Source organism: Phoxinus phoxinus, assembly GCF_949152265.1.
Source record: "Phoxinus phoxinus genome assembly, chromosome: 6".
Classification (NCBI taxonomy): domain Eukaryota; kingdom Metazoa; phylum Chordata; class Actinopteri; order Cypriniformes; family Leuciscidae; genus Phoxinus; species Phoxinus phoxinus.
In genome coordinates, this window is record NC_136881.1 from 44,533,729 (window position 1) to 44,551,056 (window position 17,328).

The 17,328-nt window shown below is 47.1% G+C and overlaps 1 protein-coding gene across 1 annotated transcript in view; it reads right to left on the minus strand.

The window, feature by feature from the left end:
• mslnb (mesothelin b) overlaps positions 1-17,328 on the minus strand; it is a gene marked incomplete at its 5' end in the record, with an annotated part of 567,774 nt that overhangs the window by 526,686 nt on the left and 23,760 nt on the right. Inside the window, 21 exons of the mRNA XM_079616223.1 lie at positions 1,676-3,610; positions 3,987-4,200; positions 8,171-8,265; positions 8,492-8,640; positions 9,087-9,223; positions 10,116-10,271; positions 10,362-10,549; positions 10,721-10,853; positions 10,937-11,027; positions 11,691-11,881; positions 12,034-12,163; positions 12,240-12,322; positions 12,407-12,536; positions 12,611-12,660; positions 13,220-13,369; positions 14,010-14,180; positions 15,745-15,960; positions 16,039-16,156; positions 16,596-16,714; positions 16,845-16,972; positions 17,064-17,152. Coding sequence (XP_079472349.1) covers positions 3,525-3,610; positions 3,987-4,200; positions 8,171-8,265; positions 8,492-8,640; positions 9,087-9,223; positions 10,116-10,271; positions 10,362-10,549; positions 10,721-10,853; positions 10,937-11,027; positions 11,691-11,881; positions 12,034-12,163; positions 12,240-12,322; positions 12,407-12,536; positions 12,611-12,660; positions 13,220-13,369; positions 14,010-14,180; positions 15,745-15,960; positions 16,039-16,156; positions 16,596-16,714; positions 16,845-16,972; positions 17,064-17,152 — 2,824 coding nt within the window. The 3' untranslated portion in view covers positions 1,676-3,524. The remainder of the gene's footprint in view (positions 1-1,675; positions 3,611-3,986; positions 4,201-8,170; positions 8,266-8,491; positions 8,641-9,086; positions 9,224-10,115; positions 10,272-10,361; positions 10,550-10,720; positions 10,854-10,936; positions 11,028-11,690; positions 11,882-12,033; positions 12,164-12,239; positions 12,323-12,406; positions 12,537-12,610; positions 12,661-13,219; positions 13,370-14,009; positions 14,181-15,744; positions 15,961-16,038; positions 16,157-16,595; positions 16,715-16,844; positions 16,973-17,063; positions 17,153-17,328) is intronic.

The window sequence follows — 17,328 nt, forward strand, 5'->3', positions numbered from 1 at the left end:
CCATATTAGCCCCGTTCTGTCAACACTGCATTGGCTGCCTATTAAACATCGTATACATTTTAAAATATTGCTGATCACTTACAAAGCACTAAATGGTTTAGCTCCGCAGTACTTGAGCGAGCTCTTAACGCATTATAGTCCTTCACGTCTACTGCCATCTCAAAACTCCGGCCAGTTAATAATACCTAGAATATCAGAATCGACTGCTGGCGGTAGATCCTTTTCCTATTTAGCACCAAAACTCTGGAACAGTCTTCCTAACATTGTCCGGGAAGCAGACACACTCTGTCAGTTCAAATCTAGACTAAAGACACATCTCTTCGGCCTAGCATACACATAACACATTATAGACTTCTATAACTCAATGTTAGGCTGCATAGATTAGGTCAGCCGGAACTGGGAACACTTCCCTTAAATCCTGATGTACTCGTTACATCATAAGAAGAATGGCATCTACGCTAATTTTAGTGTCTTTGTTTATCCCGAGGTTTTCCCGCAGCCTGCCGGACCCAGGCTCAAAATATTTAGTTTTTTATGAAACCTACCCACATTCAATGTTGAATAAAAAAAAAAACTAATGCATGATTCAAGCTGGAATTAAACAGTTTTTTTGTTTGTTAAAAGCAGAGGGTCTGTTCTTTCTTTTGATATATTGCATATTCATACTAACAAATATTCTGGGGTCCATGACATTTTTGTGAAAATGATCAGAAACGTTGGCAACATTTTTAAAAGATGCTGACGGGGAAAGAGTTAAGAATTAAAGTCGCACAATTGTACTTTATAATTATTCAACAAAACTGGCACTTGTGTGTACTTTGCATCCAATCATTTTCCAATCAGAGTAAGGGCAACGGCATACTACACAATTTAAAATGTTATTATTTTTAGGGAGCTTTTCATTAAATCATAAACAAACTTTCTGTATTCTCTTGCTTCTCTAATAGCATTGACTAGTATTGTGGCAGTTTTCCGTCTGTGGTGTATGGATCTCTATTACTCAGCTCTTCAGATTCCTCGTCATTATTACAGTTGAATAACTTTATGATCAACCCTCTGTTTATTCTGGCAATTCCTTTCTTCTCTAGCTTACATTTGTGAGTCCCTCTTTACTACATTTTCGATCATTTGTTGTGAGCACCCCACTACAGTTTGCACCCTTTGCCAAATTCATCCTGTCCAGCCTAAATCTGTCCGGAGTATCGATGATGATAGGGTTTCTGTCGGAAAAAAGCTTTAAAATTGGCACGTGTCTTGACCCGGCTGATCAGAACTGCTGACTCTCTTCAATGGTGTTGAGTTTGTCAGGCACCAGAACACAGAAGTTGGGCTTTGGGAAGTACACAAGGAGAGGATGGACCTCAACCAGTCAACATCACGGTGGGCGGGTTCTCTACGAAATTGGACAATAGATTTGCCATATAGAAAAGTCTGAGCTTCTTGTGAAATTCGTGCCACAGTATCAGACTTTGATGCTGATGGTCTGTTGGATTTGTTGGTGGCACTACGTACATGCAAGCGATGATAAAAGTGGCATATTGTTCCAAACCTGTGTGAGTTTCTGTCTTTTGTTGAACACAAAAGAAGATATTTTAAAGAGTGCTGGTAACCAGACAGTTGACGGTAGCCCATTGACTTCCATATAATTTTGTTTCTACTATGGGAGTCAATGGACTTAAAGGGCACCTATTATGGAATTTTGAAATGTACCTTTCATGTAGTGTGTAACATAGATCTAAGTGAACAAAAACATCCTGCAAAGTTTGAAATATGAAAGTGCACCGTATATAAAGTTATTGTCTTTCAAAAGTAAGAGTCGACTCGGAGTCATTTTTATGAATGTTAGAAGACCGAAGCTTTTTCTCTGACTAGATGACGTCAACTTGTCAAGTTATTTGAATACGATACGCCCACTTATTGCGCTCCAAGGCCAGCAGAGAAACATCATGGCGACGAGACGCTGTGTTCTGAAGTGCGGCTCAAAAGCCAACTTTTTTCATCTGCCCAAGGAGGAGCATTTGAAGACTAAGTGTCTACAATTCATATATACAACTATACCACAGAAGTATAGTCCGAGCCTTGTGCTTTGTTCGCGCCATTTTGAAGACGATTGCTTTTTAAATGCAATCAAACTTGGATTTGCGAGCCGGCTGATATTGAAGGAAGGTTCAGTTCCAAGTGTATTTGCATCAGCTTCCTCCTCCGTATCACAACCTGTAAGTGTTATTAATAATTGTTGCTTTTATGTTTTATGTAGCATGCTTAATAATTATTTTGTTTGTTGTGTAAGCACCGTTTAGCTTCTAGGTCTTCAATGTCAATTGTATTGAGATATGTGAAGTGTTTCTCGTTGTTTTCGGAGTTGTCTAAAGAATAGAGTAATACCTCGTAACGTAACTGCATTTTTTTTTTGTAAAAACGTTATGTTTATGCATCGGGCTAACGCAAACAAAGACTGATTGTGCTTTTACAATATGAACTCTGGGCTATGCTCGCTAACATAACATTAAATTCTTTATCTTATTTTTAGTTTTTTACTACAAACTACAAAGCAGTGGACTATAATCATTATTATAATACAATTTAATTGATAAAAGCATCATTGTACTCCGTGTTAAACAATAAGTATTATCTATGTAAACACTGCTGGGTCATCTGACCAATCAACGCAGATTAGCGTCGCGCAGAGGAGGGGTTTGGAAAATGAGTCGTTGAACGATTCATTTGGGAGTCGGTGAGCAAATCAGGTAAAAATAAATGCATATTATACGACAACAAAAGTGTTTTTTGACATTGCATGCATGTAAAACTGTTGTTGGGGACTCCCTAAACAACATTAGGAACATTTTAAATGTCATAATAGGTGCCCTTTAAAACACCTGCTCTCCTCAGCAGAAGATATAGTGTGCCCAGAATTCACTTCTTTCTTAAAAGCCCCGCACATTATATTCTCTGCCCACCCATACTGGACTCCACAATGTGAAGAAAAGGGTATGCGGATTTAGAAATAAAATTCATTGAATGATTAAAAAGAACAAAATTATATAGATTTTTTATTTTAACATAAGGAAATGTGTTTCTGTAGAGTTGATGTGGAGTGACCTGTAGAGTTGCTGGTTCATGGATCACTCTTTGCCAGGTTTACAGCAGTTTACAGCCCTCTACTTTACATTCGCAAAAGTTCATTTTCATTCACATATATGCAAAACAATAACGATTTTCAGTTATTTTAACTAAATGCATTTGAGATTTAGAATTGGGTCAAATCTTAACCATGTTGATGTGAATCAGATGTGAGCACAGCAACCTTTATCAAGCGTTCTCTCTGAAAAATCGGCAGTGAATGACTTATTAATGTGTGTCATGTATCAGTTTGAATCAAATATGATATATTCGTCAATTCCACAGAGAAACCGTTCACAACAGTTTTTGAAAAGTGAAAGTGCATTACAGGTGAAAGTGCAGAAACTCTTTTAAATACTAGACAGAGAGAGGAAGAGACGGTAAGCACAGAGATGATGTCATCAGCGCAGCAGCTGCAGTGTCGTCACGGTAACAGCCAATAGGAGCAGCTGCAGAAAGGCCGGTGCCCAAACTCTGGATGCAGCAGCTGCAGACACACACACACACACACACCGCTTACAAACAAACATTCTGCACATTTCTTCAGTCACCTGAACAAAATGACCACATTTCAAACAGACTAATGGACACTTGACATCTTTAGATCTACTTCAGACTCAAACTCGGGATTTGACACTGACAGTTCAAGGCTGATTTCAACATCTATGGCACAACCACACCTTTGATGATTGAACTGCACTCAGTTGCAGAGAATATTCATTAATAACAGGCCACCAGAAGAGCAGTGCAGCTTGTCATCATCACTGCTAATCTATGTTTGTAGTCTATGTAATCTATATTCGAAATTCGAATCATTTGTTGCCAGCCGTAAAGCGCTGGTGTTGGTGGTGTGTGAGTGTCACCTGTGGTGGCTGACGGGGCTTTAGTGCTGCTGGGACTGGGACTGGGTTCAGTGACGCTGGAGTTCTTGCCACCCGTCAGGCCGATGTTCAGCGAGTCCAGATCCGACTGCAGCTGAAGCCTGATCCACTCCTGCACCGGTGCCGTGCTTTCATACGTCTTCAGATCGCCGACATTCACCCCCAGCAAACCCTTCACTTCAGCCACGCTCAGCACCTACACACACACACACACACACACACACACACACACACACACACACACACACACACACACACACACACACACACACTCATTACTGATAATCAATGAACCATCAATACACACCTCGGATGCGGCCGAGCAGACGCTAACATGTTGAGTTCAGTCTCTGTTCTCAATGTAAATGTTTACTGTGCATTACACCAGGGATTCTCAAACTGCTGTCAGATAAGCCCTTTTGACATTAAACGTTTGAGGATTTGACGTTATGTAAAACTAACATGCTAAGTAATTTTATTTTCCACCACAAGTTTCAGAACTAAGATTTATTTTTGAACGCCTTGAGCTTATAACATGTAAAACCCTCAAGCTGTTATTTTGGCATATTCCTGAAATGCTGTAAATACCTGTCCACAAATAATGAAGTGAATCTAGCACACTCACTCACTCACTCACTCACTCACTCACTCACTCACTCACTCACTCACTCACTCACTCACTCACTCACACACAAACACACACACACACACACACACACACACACACACACACACACTTCTTCTTATGCAGTCCATCGATTTCGAAGATGACGTCACTTCTAGGATGCGTTATTGGAGTGCTGAGGCAGCCGCTGCTGTCGGCGGTGCCATTGAAGGTGGCTGTGAAGCCCGATCCGGGAGCCACATGTCCTGCCGCAGTCTGGACATGTGAGTGCTGAGTCTGAGGATGGGTGCAGTTGTGGCTGGACGCGTTGGTGTTGGGCACGCTGTGATTCGATCTGTTGGGCCCCCAGACCACATGCAGAGCTCCATGCCTGGCGGTTGGCAGCGGTTGTTTCCAGGACTCCAGGGTTGACCCTTTTCAGGGTCGACTTGATGTGGTCCTTGTAGCGACGCTTCTGACCCCCGGGTCTCCTGTGTGCTGCGTACATCTGCCCATAGAGGACCTGCCGGGGTAGGCGGTGGGAGGACATACGGATAACATGTCCAACCCATCGCAGTTGTCGCCTAGCAAGGGTTGCCTCCTTGCTGCTGGAGTTGGTGCGTTCTAGGATGTCCATGTGGGGGATTTTGTCTTTCCATGTGACACCTAGTATGCGCTGGAGGCATCTGATTTGAAAGCCCACGAGACAATGATCTCAGTCTTTTTGATGTTGACTTGTAGGCCACAAGCTTGGTAGACTGCGCATACAACATCCAGTGTGTGCTGCATTGCAGTAGGGCTGTGGGATAGGAGGGCAAAGAGGTTCCCATCCAGACGAAACTGCAGGCAAACACCATCGTCAGGGCTGAGGGAGTTGCGGGAGAGGAGGGTGACTGCTGCCAGAAAGAGATTGAAGATCACTGGAGCCAGCACACACCCCTGTTTCACTCCTACCTGCACAGGAAAGGAGGGGGATTGAGATGTACCCACAATCACACGAGCCTGCATGCCATCATGAAACTGTTGTAGGATTTCCAGAAACCTTGGTGGCACCCTAAACTTCTCCAGAATGACCCAAAGGACTTGGCGGTCAATGGTGTCAAAAGCCTTTGCCAGATCGATGAAGGCAATGAACAGGTCTTTGTTCTGTTCTCTAGCCTTCTCCTGCAATTGGCGTAGTACAAAGATCATGTCGGAGAAGGTCCGATCCTTCCTGAAGCCGCACTGTGACTCAGGAAGGATCCTCTCTGTGATGTGCTTGGTGAGACGATTTTAATACTTAATTAAAGAGTTAATACTTTCCCTGCCACAGAGAGCAGGGATATGCCACGACTGTTTCCACAGATGGACTTGTCACCCTTTTTCTTGTGGATGGTAACAATGTGTGAGTCTTTCCAGCCTTGTGGAACAGTTTTTTGTGCCCATATTATCTGGATAAGTTGGTGGAGAATTTTGGTGAGCAGATACCCGCCTGTCTTTAGAGCCTCTGCAGGGACTCCATCAGGACCAGCAGACTTATTGTCCTTGAGGCTTCGTACTGCTGCCAGGACTTCTGAGAAACTGGGAGGGTCGTCAAGCTCATGCACAGGTGGGAGCTTTGGGAGGCGCTGCTGGACAGTGGGGTCAGTCGGACTGTTTTGGTTAAGGAGGGTGTTAAAATGTTCAGCCCAACGCTCAAGAATTTCTTGTTTATCCTTGTGCAGAATTGTGCCATCTGTAGATCTGATAGGGGTGATTCTGCGTTTTTGGGGTCCAAATAGTGATTTTATTGCATCGTAAAAAGCTTGAGAGTTGTTGGTGTCCGCATAATCTTGGATTTCATGGGCTTTCCTGAGCCACCAGTCATTCTCCATTATGCGAAGCCGTCGTTGCACCTCAGCACGGATATTACTCCATTGTGAGCGTAAAGAGGGAGATTGTGGATTGGAGAGGTGGGCAGAGAGGGCATGCTCTTCTTCTCCAGAAGGTTGAGTATTTCGAGGGAGCTGTCGTCAAACCAGTCCTGGTGACGTGTGGAGGTGAAACCAATTGTGTCGGAAGTGGCTTGTTGTATAGCTGAGCTAAGGTTAGCCCATGTTCTGTCCGCTGTATTGTGTAGGGGATGAGTGAGAGCGGAGGAAAGGTTATTAGCCAAGCAGCGACGGTATGATGCAGTGATGTCAGGGGATTTTAGGGCTCGAAAGTTGAGCCGTCTTGGGTGTTGGTGCCTGGTGTGTTGAGGTCAGACCTTTAGGTGTATCTTGGATCTGATCAGCCGATTATCTGTCCAGCACTCTGCCCCACGCATTGCTCGGGTGATGGAGATTTCATGTAGATCTTTGTTATGTGGGAGTGTTCTAATCTGTCTTTCATTGCAGTTCCCCGGTAGTTCACCTACAATCAACCGGTTAATTGGTGTCACCTGACGGGAGGCACTTTAAATCTAGGACACATGCTCTCTCTCTCTCTCTCTCTCTCTCTCTCTCTCTCTCTCTCTCTCTCTCTCTCTCTCTCTCTCTCTCTCTCTCTCTCTCTCTCTCTCTCTCTCTCTCTCTCTCTCTCTCTCTCTCTCTCCCTCTCTCCCTCCCTCCCTCCCTCCCTCCCTCCCTCGTCTCACTCAAAGCTGCGATGTCAATGCTGTATTTGTTAAGCTCGCTCGCAACCAGGGCAGTGCGCCTGCGGGGTCGGTCAGTTCCAAACTGTACGTCAAGAAGTGTTCGTACGTTCCATGTAGCCAAAATTAATAGTTTAGATTTATATTTTCGACCGCGTAATGGGATGCCTTGACGACAGCGGTGGGCCGCCCAGGAGTGTAGGGAACAGGCAGTGTTTGGGTCACCTTTTCTAGACCCTCCCCCTGGCAGCGGGTGAGTAGTGCAGACCCTAAAGAGGGCTGCTCAGTCGCACAAGAAGCTGCCGAAGGTGGACGCTGTTCCAACCCGTCCACACAACGGCCTTCTCGCTTGTGCCTCCGTGCAGGGCTCAGGCTAGAGGCTGCCAGTCTGATCCAAGACCTGCCTCCGTCACATTTAACCTTTCGCCAAAGGGCTTGTACGGTGGAATGATAGCATACGCAGAGAGTGGATTTAATGTGAAGAGAGGTGTGCGCAGACCCTATCTCCACAGCTTCACTCCAGAATCCAGTTTCCAGTGGCAGGAGATGAACTCTAGACAACCAAATGGACGGTGGAGTTGCAGGGGCTGCCAGGTCTCGGTCTGTTGAGCCTGCCTCTTGCGTGTCCCCAACGCGGCCTTGCCTTGAGGAGACGAGATGCTCACGGAAGACGACCCACAGAGCAGTGGAGGCAGCAGTCTTAGTTGATGGCGGACTGTACTCGCCATGTGGAGGAGTATCATTGGCATAAATGGAGTTTGTACACACACACACACACACACACACACACTCACTCACTCATTCACTCACTCAATCACTCACTTACTCACTTACTCACTCACTCACTCACTCACTCACTCACTCACTCACTCACTCACTCACTCACTCACTCACTCACTCACACACTCACACACTCACACACTCACTCACACACACACACACACACTAGCAGGAGTGGCAGAGACTCACGTTGATGACGTTCTGCTTCAGACTCATGAAGGTCGGCACGTCCATATTCACACTGGAGTTTACAAGTCTACGAATAAATGTCGAATCGGCACCACCTGAAAAACACACACACACACACACACACACACAAACACACAGACAGACAGACGCAGACACACACACACACACACACACACACACACACACACACACACACACACACACACACACACACACACACACACACACACACACACACACACACACACACAAAGTTCAGCCTGACTGCAGAAGAGATCAATATGTGTGTGTGTGTGTGTGTGTTATGAGTGTGTTACTTACCGAGGTAGTTCTGCAACAGCTGGTACGTCGGGATGCTGACGGTGTTTGTATTGCGTGTGTTTGTTGCGCTGAATGCGTTCAGAGCGATACTGAACAGAATCGACTTCTTCTCTGAGCTGCAGTTGGTCAAAGAGAGAGCAGAAGCTTGCCTGAAAAACACACACACACACACACACACACACACACACACACACACACACACACACACACACACACACACACAGACAGACAGACGCAGACACACACATACACACACACACACACACACACACACACACACACACACAGACACACACACACAGACAGACAGACGCAGACACACACATACACACACACACACACAGACACACACAGACACACACACACACACACAGACACACACACACACAGACACACACACAGACACACACACACACACACACACGTATGAGTCTACAGGTTTAAACTATATTCGTCCAAAAGTCCCAAAAAACAAAGAACAACCAACAGGAAAACAGATCCATAAACATACAAGATAATGTTTTAATACGCAAGTTTGGTTTCAGGAGCAGTGGCCTTGGTCACAGAGTAACCCGAAGGTTGTGTGTGTACTCACTCCACACTGGCGGCCGTGATGTTGTTCAGCACACTCGTGGTCAGCGCACACAGGTTAGTTCCTCCCAGTGCGTTCAGCTCGTTAGTGCCGAGAGTGTTTCCACTCACACTGAGATACTTACTGACCAGCAGCTGGACCTGAGAGAGACACACACATCAGAACACTGAACACACACATCGACACACACATCAGAACACTGAACACACACATCGACACACACATCAGAACACTGAACACACACATCGACACACACATCAGAACACTGAACACACACATCGCCACACACATCAGAACACTGAACACACACATCGCCACACACATCAGAACACTGAACACACACATCGACACACACATCAGAACACTGAACACACACATCGACACACACATCAGAACACTGAACACACACATCGACACACACATCAGAACACTGAACACACACATCGACACACACATCAGAACACTGAACACACACATCGACACACACATCAGAACACTGAACACACACATCGCCACACACATCAGAACACTGAACACACACATCGACACACACATCAGAACACTGAACACACACATCGACACACACATCAGAACACTGAACACACACATCGACACACACATCAGAACACTGAACACACACATCGACACACACATCAGAACACTGAACACACACATCGACACACACATCAGAACACTGAACACACACATCGCCACACACATCAGAACACTGAACACACACATCGACACACACATCAGAACACTGAACACACACATCGACACACACATCAGAACACTGAACACACACATCGACACACACATCAGAACACTGAACACACACATCGACACACACATCAGAACACTGAACACACACATCGACACACACATCAGAACACTGAACACACACATCGACACACATCAGAACACTGAACCAGAACCAGACCGACTTCATGACGTGTGTTCTGCTGAAACACACACACACACACACACAAACTCTCTCACACACACACACACACACACACACACACACACTACCATCTCAGGGTTCCAGTCTCCGTTGCGTTGGTTCATCAGAGACGAGAGCGTGTCGATCTTCGTCACGTTCCACTTTCTGACATCATCAGGTGTGGCAGTGCGGGAGGCGGAGCCTAAAACCTGCAGCACCTGGTCAGACAGTCTGTCAGGATACGCCTGCGAGGGGCGGGAGACACATGGCGTTTCTATGGCAACACTGTGATTGACAGCACAGTTCCAGCAGTGTTCGGGTGTGTGTGTTGTTACCTGGTTGAGTTTGTCCAGGACGATCCTCTGGTAGCTCCTGTCGTGGACTCTATCAGTGATGGCCTCCAGGTTGTCCTTCACAGTTTGGACGCTCAAACACACGTTAAACTGCGTCACGTCGTAGGCAAACGGAAACATGTCGCTGTAAACCTGGACCTGCTTTATTTCTCCAGCGGCACATGCTGCTTCTACAGGGACGAGAGGAACACACACCAATGCAGCTTCAGAAACATCAGGCGTCCTCAGGTGAAGGTGCAGTGATTATAGTGATGTCGGGGTTCTTCTGTTTGGTGAGCAGAAGAGACTCACCGAGCCGAGCCTAGACTTTAGTGTAGTAATGTTGCTGTGGTATCTCTCACCTGCGGATCTCTTGATTTTGACTCGTGTGATTTTGTTGACCTCGTTCATCATGTTGAGGATCTTCTCCTCTGAAGCCCTATTGTTCTTCCTCAGGTCCCGGATAAACGTCTTCAGAAACCTCTGCTTGTTTTCCTGATCACACACACACACAGAGAGACAGTGATCAGTGAAGCACACACACAGCCGTGTGTTTACCTGTGTGTACCGTGCTCTACCTGAGAGAATCTGCTCCATATGTTTGCGGTGACGTACAGCGGCAGGATCCCCAGGTTCTCCAGAGTCGCTCGGTTCCAGCCGCTCGCAGACCTGAGGAACATCTCACGTCATACACTGACAGCGGAAGTGTGTGCTGTGTGTGGCTTTAAGGCCCGTTTACACCAAGAACCATAACTATTAGAGCTGGGATAATACATCGATGCATCGCGATTCGTGGTCGATTCCAAGCACTTGTAATTCGCTTCAACCTTTTCGAACTTTATGAGTGATTATTGTATAGAAGGTTCCAGTGGTGTGTGTAAGGCATGGGACGCCAGCAGAGTACGGCTGTTTCTAGAGCACGCAGCGCCATCTGCTGTTCAACACTAAACTCACAATCGATTCCAGAGAGAATCGCGATGCATTCTGAAAAAATTGGAATCAATCCAGAAACATTTCTCAATTTGCGATGCATCAATTTATTGTCCCAGCCCTAATAACTATGATGTCAACTATAACGATATCTGTATTAGTGTCCAAACCAGCAGACAATAACTATAACGGTAACTATAACAACTATAACTGTTTTTAATACGTTAAACTGAAAAAATTAATGACATGCGTTAACGAGTTAATTTTGACAGCCCTATTTAAACTATATCTTCACCGTTATCGGTATAGTTATCGCCCGCGGTGGGAATGGCCTTCAGTGCGCGCGAGTGTGTGTGTGTGCGTGTGTGTGTGTGTGTGCGTGCGTGCGCGAGTGGTCAGTACCCGTAGCTGGTGTTTCCTCTCAGTAGGACACTCTCCACCCCAGAGATCTGCTGAGATGATAAATCCTGGCACTGTTTGAGTTTGTCCAGCACGTACGGGTCTGAGTTCTGGATGTAGTCGGCGCTCAGGAAGCAGCACATGCCGCCCAGAACATCCAGCTGCGCCGGCGCGATGCTGAACCCCGAGATCCCCTGAAACACCAGCTCATGCTAACTCATGCTAACTCATGCTAATCAATGCATATTAATGCATATATGCATATATTAATGCATGCATATGAATATTGGTGCATATTTGAACCACGTTTATACTTTTTTTCATGATTTGTGTGTTTTGGGCTCACCAGACACTCCCTGGCGCTGCTGAACAGGGCTTGCTTCTTGAAGGACAGCGCGCTGGACAGCACCGAGAAGTTGGCCGTTCCCAGAGACGAGAAATACGAGCGGCACCGAGATCTGTCAATCATTGAGTAACTGCAACACAAACAGGCGTGTGATGAGCCGGTCTGCACGAACTCCTCCGTGAGCAGTAATAGTCCCGCTGACGTACTTGTAGTAGATGAGCACTTCGGCGGGATACTGGGAGAAGGCGTTCAGGTCAGCGCTCTTGATGTAGTAGTACATGCAGGTCAGCTGAAGGACAATCACACACACACATCAACACATCCGAGCTTCTTCTACAGCGTGAGAGTGTGTGAGGGCGGTGTGTGCGCTCACCTGTGACTCCTGCAGGACGAGTGTCTGGTTGACTCGCTGCCGGCAGCCGCGGATCAGACTCAGGGTTTTGCTGGTGCTGAAGCTCTGGATCCGGGAACAGCTGAAGCCCTGGAGCACCTGGAAAGACATGCTGCACAAACACCAACATACGGTCACAACCGAAGCCTGACCACCAGTCTGATGATGATAGCGACTCTCACTCACGCGTCCGGGTCGCTGAACTCCGCGGCGACGGTTTCGAAGAGCAAGACGGCCTGAGAGGAAGAGAAGTCCAACATGTCATTTACGTTTCTGACAGAACAAGCACTCTTAGATCAGATCAGATTCAACTTTATTGTCATTACACAAGTACAGGTACAAGGCAACGAAATGCAGTTTAGGTCTGACCAGAAGTGCAATAGCGGCAAGTGCAAGATATAATGGTTGCATAGATTAAAGGTTCAATGGGGTTCTGTACAGCACTCCAGCGTTCCTGAGGAATGTCTTATCGAGGCCCTGTTCTGCTTCACATGCTCATCCTTCTTCAGTGTGTAATGTTCCCAAAGTAGGTCGATATAAAAATAGGTCGATGGCAACAAAGCTAATAATAAATATGGGGAAAATAAATTATAACATACTTTCATATTTAATGGGATACATACATTTTTTCTCTTGATATTAAGTATGTTTAAGAGCTGTTTAATTCACCAAATTTAATTAAAATAAAAGTTGATTTTGAAACTGATCCCTTGATGGAAAGCCGGAAAGCTTCAGCGGATGAAGGGTCTTACGGAAGCCTTGCTTCTAAGATTCGTGACGTGGAGCCTGACGTACCTGCTCGTGTTTCCATTTCTTCTGGTTGACCATCTGCACCATCGCGGAGGACGACGACACGCTTAGCAGGAAGTTGCGCGGGATCTCCGTCGCCATCAGGTCAGGAACGTTTGTGACCACGCCGTCAGACGAGCTGTTCACCGAGATGATCTACAGAGACACAGAGAGAGATGTCACGAGACAAACCTGAGGTGTGTGTGTGTGTGTGTGTACGTGTGTGTGTGTGTGTGTGTGTGTGTGTGTGTGTGTGTGTGCACGTGTGTGTGTGTGTGCGTGTGCACGTGTGTGTGTGTGTGCGTGTGCACGTGTGTGTGTGTGTGTGTGTGTACGTGTGTGTGTGTGTGTGTGTGCATGTGTGTGCGTGTGTACGTGTGTGTGTGTGTGTGTGTGTGTGTGTGAGAGAGTGTGTGTGTGTGTGTGTGTGTACGTGTGTGTGTGTGTGTGTGTGTGTGTGTGTGAGAGAGTGTGTGTGTGTGTACGTGTGTGTGTGTGTGTGTGTGTGTGTGAGAGTGTGTGTGTGTGTGTGTGTGCGCGTGTGTGCGTGTGTGCGTGTGCACGTGTGTGTGTGTGTGTGTGCGCGTGCGTGCGTGTGTGTGTGTGTGTGTGTGTGTGTGTGTGTGCACGTGTGTGTGTGTGTGTGCGTGTGCACGTGTGTGTGTGTACGTGTGTGTACGTGTGTGTGTGTGTGTGTGTGTGTGTGTGTGTGTGTGCACGTGTGTGTGTGTGTGCGTGTGTACGTGTGTGTGTGTGTGTGTGTGTGTGTGTGTGTGTGTGTGTGTGTGTGTGTGACCTGGCTGACGATGGTCTGCTGGAGGATAATGGGTGCGCCGATGACGTTGGCCAGGAATGATTGGGTTCTCATGGCCAGAAGCAACTCATTTCCTGAGATGCCGCTGATGACTGATGTTTGAACACCGATGATCAGCGAACCCAATTCCACCAGTCTGTCCGCATTATTAATCTGCCGTGGACAGAGACACAGATGTGTAAAAGTACATATAGTCAAGTTTATTATTTATACAGCTCCAGTTTAACACAACCGTAGTCGATCCAATGTGCTTTACAACACAATACAAATAAATACAAATTTAAGAGTCTAAAGGAGTAAAAAGATACACATAATAACATAGAACACCAGCTATTCAAAACACATACCCAGCATCACTAAAAACTAGTCTTTACACTGGATTTAAAAGCCTCCAGCGATGGAGAGTCCCTGATGTTCCAGAGCTCACCGTTGATTGACCACGGGAATGAGGGACAGATAAATGTAGCTGAGCACAAGATCTTAATGACTAGAGGCTGAGTATGGCCTGATATATTGTGATCGTATTAGTTGTAGTTGCCTTGTATGCGAAAAGAAGGATCTTAGAGTCGACTCTAAATTTGATAGGGAGCCAACGAGCCAGCAAGGACATGGGACGCCAACGCACTGAGGCATGGGACGCCAACACACTGAGGCATGGGACGCCAACGCACTGAGGGATGGGACGCCAACGCACTGAGGCATGGGACGCCAACGCAGTGAGGCATGGGACGCCAACACACTGAGGCATGGGACGCCAACGCACTGAGGCATGGGACGCCAACGCACTGAGGCATGGGACGCCAACGCACTGAGGCATGGGACGCCAACGCACTGAGGCATGGGACGCCAACACACTGAGGCATGGGACGCCAACACACTGAGGCATGGGACGCCAACACACTGAGGCATGGGACGCCAACGCACTGAGGCATGGGACGCCAACGCACTGAGGCATGGGACGCCAACGCACTGAGGCATGGGACGCCAACGCACTGAGGCATGGGACGCCAACGCACTGAGGCATGGGACGCCAACGCACTGAGGCATGGGACGCCAACACACTGAGGCATGGGACGCCAACGCACTGAGGCATGGGACGCCAACGCACTGAGGCATGGGACGCCAACGCACTGAGGCATGGGACGCCAACGCACTGAGGCATGGGACGCCAACGCACTGAGGCATGGGACGCCAACGCACTGAGGCATGGGACGCCAACGCACTGAGGCATGGGACGCCAACGCACTGAGGCATGGGACGCCAACGCACTGAGGCATGGGACGCCAACGCACTGAGGCATGGGACGCCAACGCACTGAGGCATGGGAGATATGATCCTTTTCTTAGTTCCTGTTAATAATCTGCTGAATTTTGAACCAACGTACACCGCAGTCCTCCTGTGTGTATGAGCGAGTCACCGAATCATCGACTCAACCGACCGGTTCAACAACACTGAGGCTGAAATCACATACTACTATATAACAGTGTTTCAGAAATCACAGTACTCATAAACTGAACATACTTCGTAGCGGTCACAGAGTACTTATTCAAAATAAGTACCTACTCAAAAGAGTAAGCGATTTCAGAAGCAGCCAACGACGGTCTTTATGAGTGAGTCACTGATCCAGCGATTTGTTCAGCAACACTGATCCGTTCAGGAGTTCCTCTGAGACGCGGTGGATTCAGCATTGGCTTTGAAGCGCACTGGTGGTTTGTACCTGGTAAAGTCCAGACGACAGCAGGGTTTGTATGATCATCATGGCCTGATCGAGGTTCCAGCCCAGTACGAGTCTGAGCACAGACAGAGCGCTGAGCAGAACGCTGCCTCCGGCGCCGCTGATCTGAGCCGTGCTCAAACCCGTGCACGACTGACCCAGGGCCTGGAGGGTCTCCAACGTCAGGACGTCCGCATTGCTCGCCAGAGCCGCCGACACCTGCGCACACACACACGGAGGCATTTAGCTTGTATAGAGCTTGTTTCTGATGACACACACACACTCTCTTGTACGCACGTCGGGTTGGATGTTGGTGCAGTTCTGATGGATGCCGGAGGAGATGTTCTTCAACTGCTCCACACTCAACTGAAGGAAGGAGCTCGCAGGAGCCAAGCAGCGTAACTTCATAGGCAGACTGCAAACACACACACATCACGTTAAAGCTGTTAAAGCTCATCAGAGCGTCTTGTATAAACGCCCGAGCTTCACATTACTGCCAGTGTCACAGCAACAGCTTCAACCAGCCCTCGTTGGTTTGCTCATCTAAGCTGGTTTCTCACGGAGAACTTCCCTAAAACACCTCACCAGATTCTTGATGGGCATCGATGGGTCCATGAAGACACTTTAACATCCATAGAATCTTTCCATTGCACAAAAGGTTCTTTATAAGGTTGTATAGATTATTCAAATGTTCTTCACTCACAAAAAAATGGTTCTTTTAAGAACTGATCACTGAAATGATCTTTGAGGAACCCGAAATGGTTCTTCTATGACATTGCTATGAAATCCCCTGTAGAAACCTAAGTGTAGTTTAGAGAGATGTGATTGAGGATGTTATGGCTGGTGTCTCTCACTAGTAGGCGCTGAAGAGCGGATTCTGATCGAACAGCAGACTCATGTAGTAGTCCATGACGTCGCCAGGAACGCCGATCTGGCCGAAGAGCTGCAGGTTCTCCAGGTTCTCCAGGAACGGCTGAAAAACAAACCGCTTATTGAGTTCCACAAGATGAAAACAGTCAAACTGGTTTGGAACGACATGAGAGAGAATAAACGAGATCAAAGTGATCATTCTGAACTGGTAGTTCTTCAAAGCGGTGTCACACCTGAATGTGGCCGAAGAGGAGCAGGTCGTCCAGCGTGATGAAGCTCAAGAAGACGGAGATGTAGTCGACGAACCAGGCGGTGGAGTTCAGATCGGGGCTCGAGGCGTTATAACATTTAGGAGCTGAAGCTGAGAACACATGACAAACACGGCTCACCGACGGATCCTCACTATCATTACACAGCAGAATCAATGATGCAGTCCATCAACAGGAACTCACAGGTGTTCAGGTAGACCAGGATGGTCCCGTAGACGTCGCTCTGGGCAAACTCTGCGGCACTGAAGTTGTATTTGGCCATCACTGAAACACTGAACAGAGAAACATCCGTCATCAGCGGATTGATTTATTCAGGGGGAAATTAGTCTAGGGGTAAAACGATCTTTCCTTCTCAAGCAAAGCAAACCCAGCTGACCGGGAACGTTCTGGAGAGGTTATGAACAAATGTTCTTCCACTAATATTAATAGAACGTTTGTTCCAAGTTAT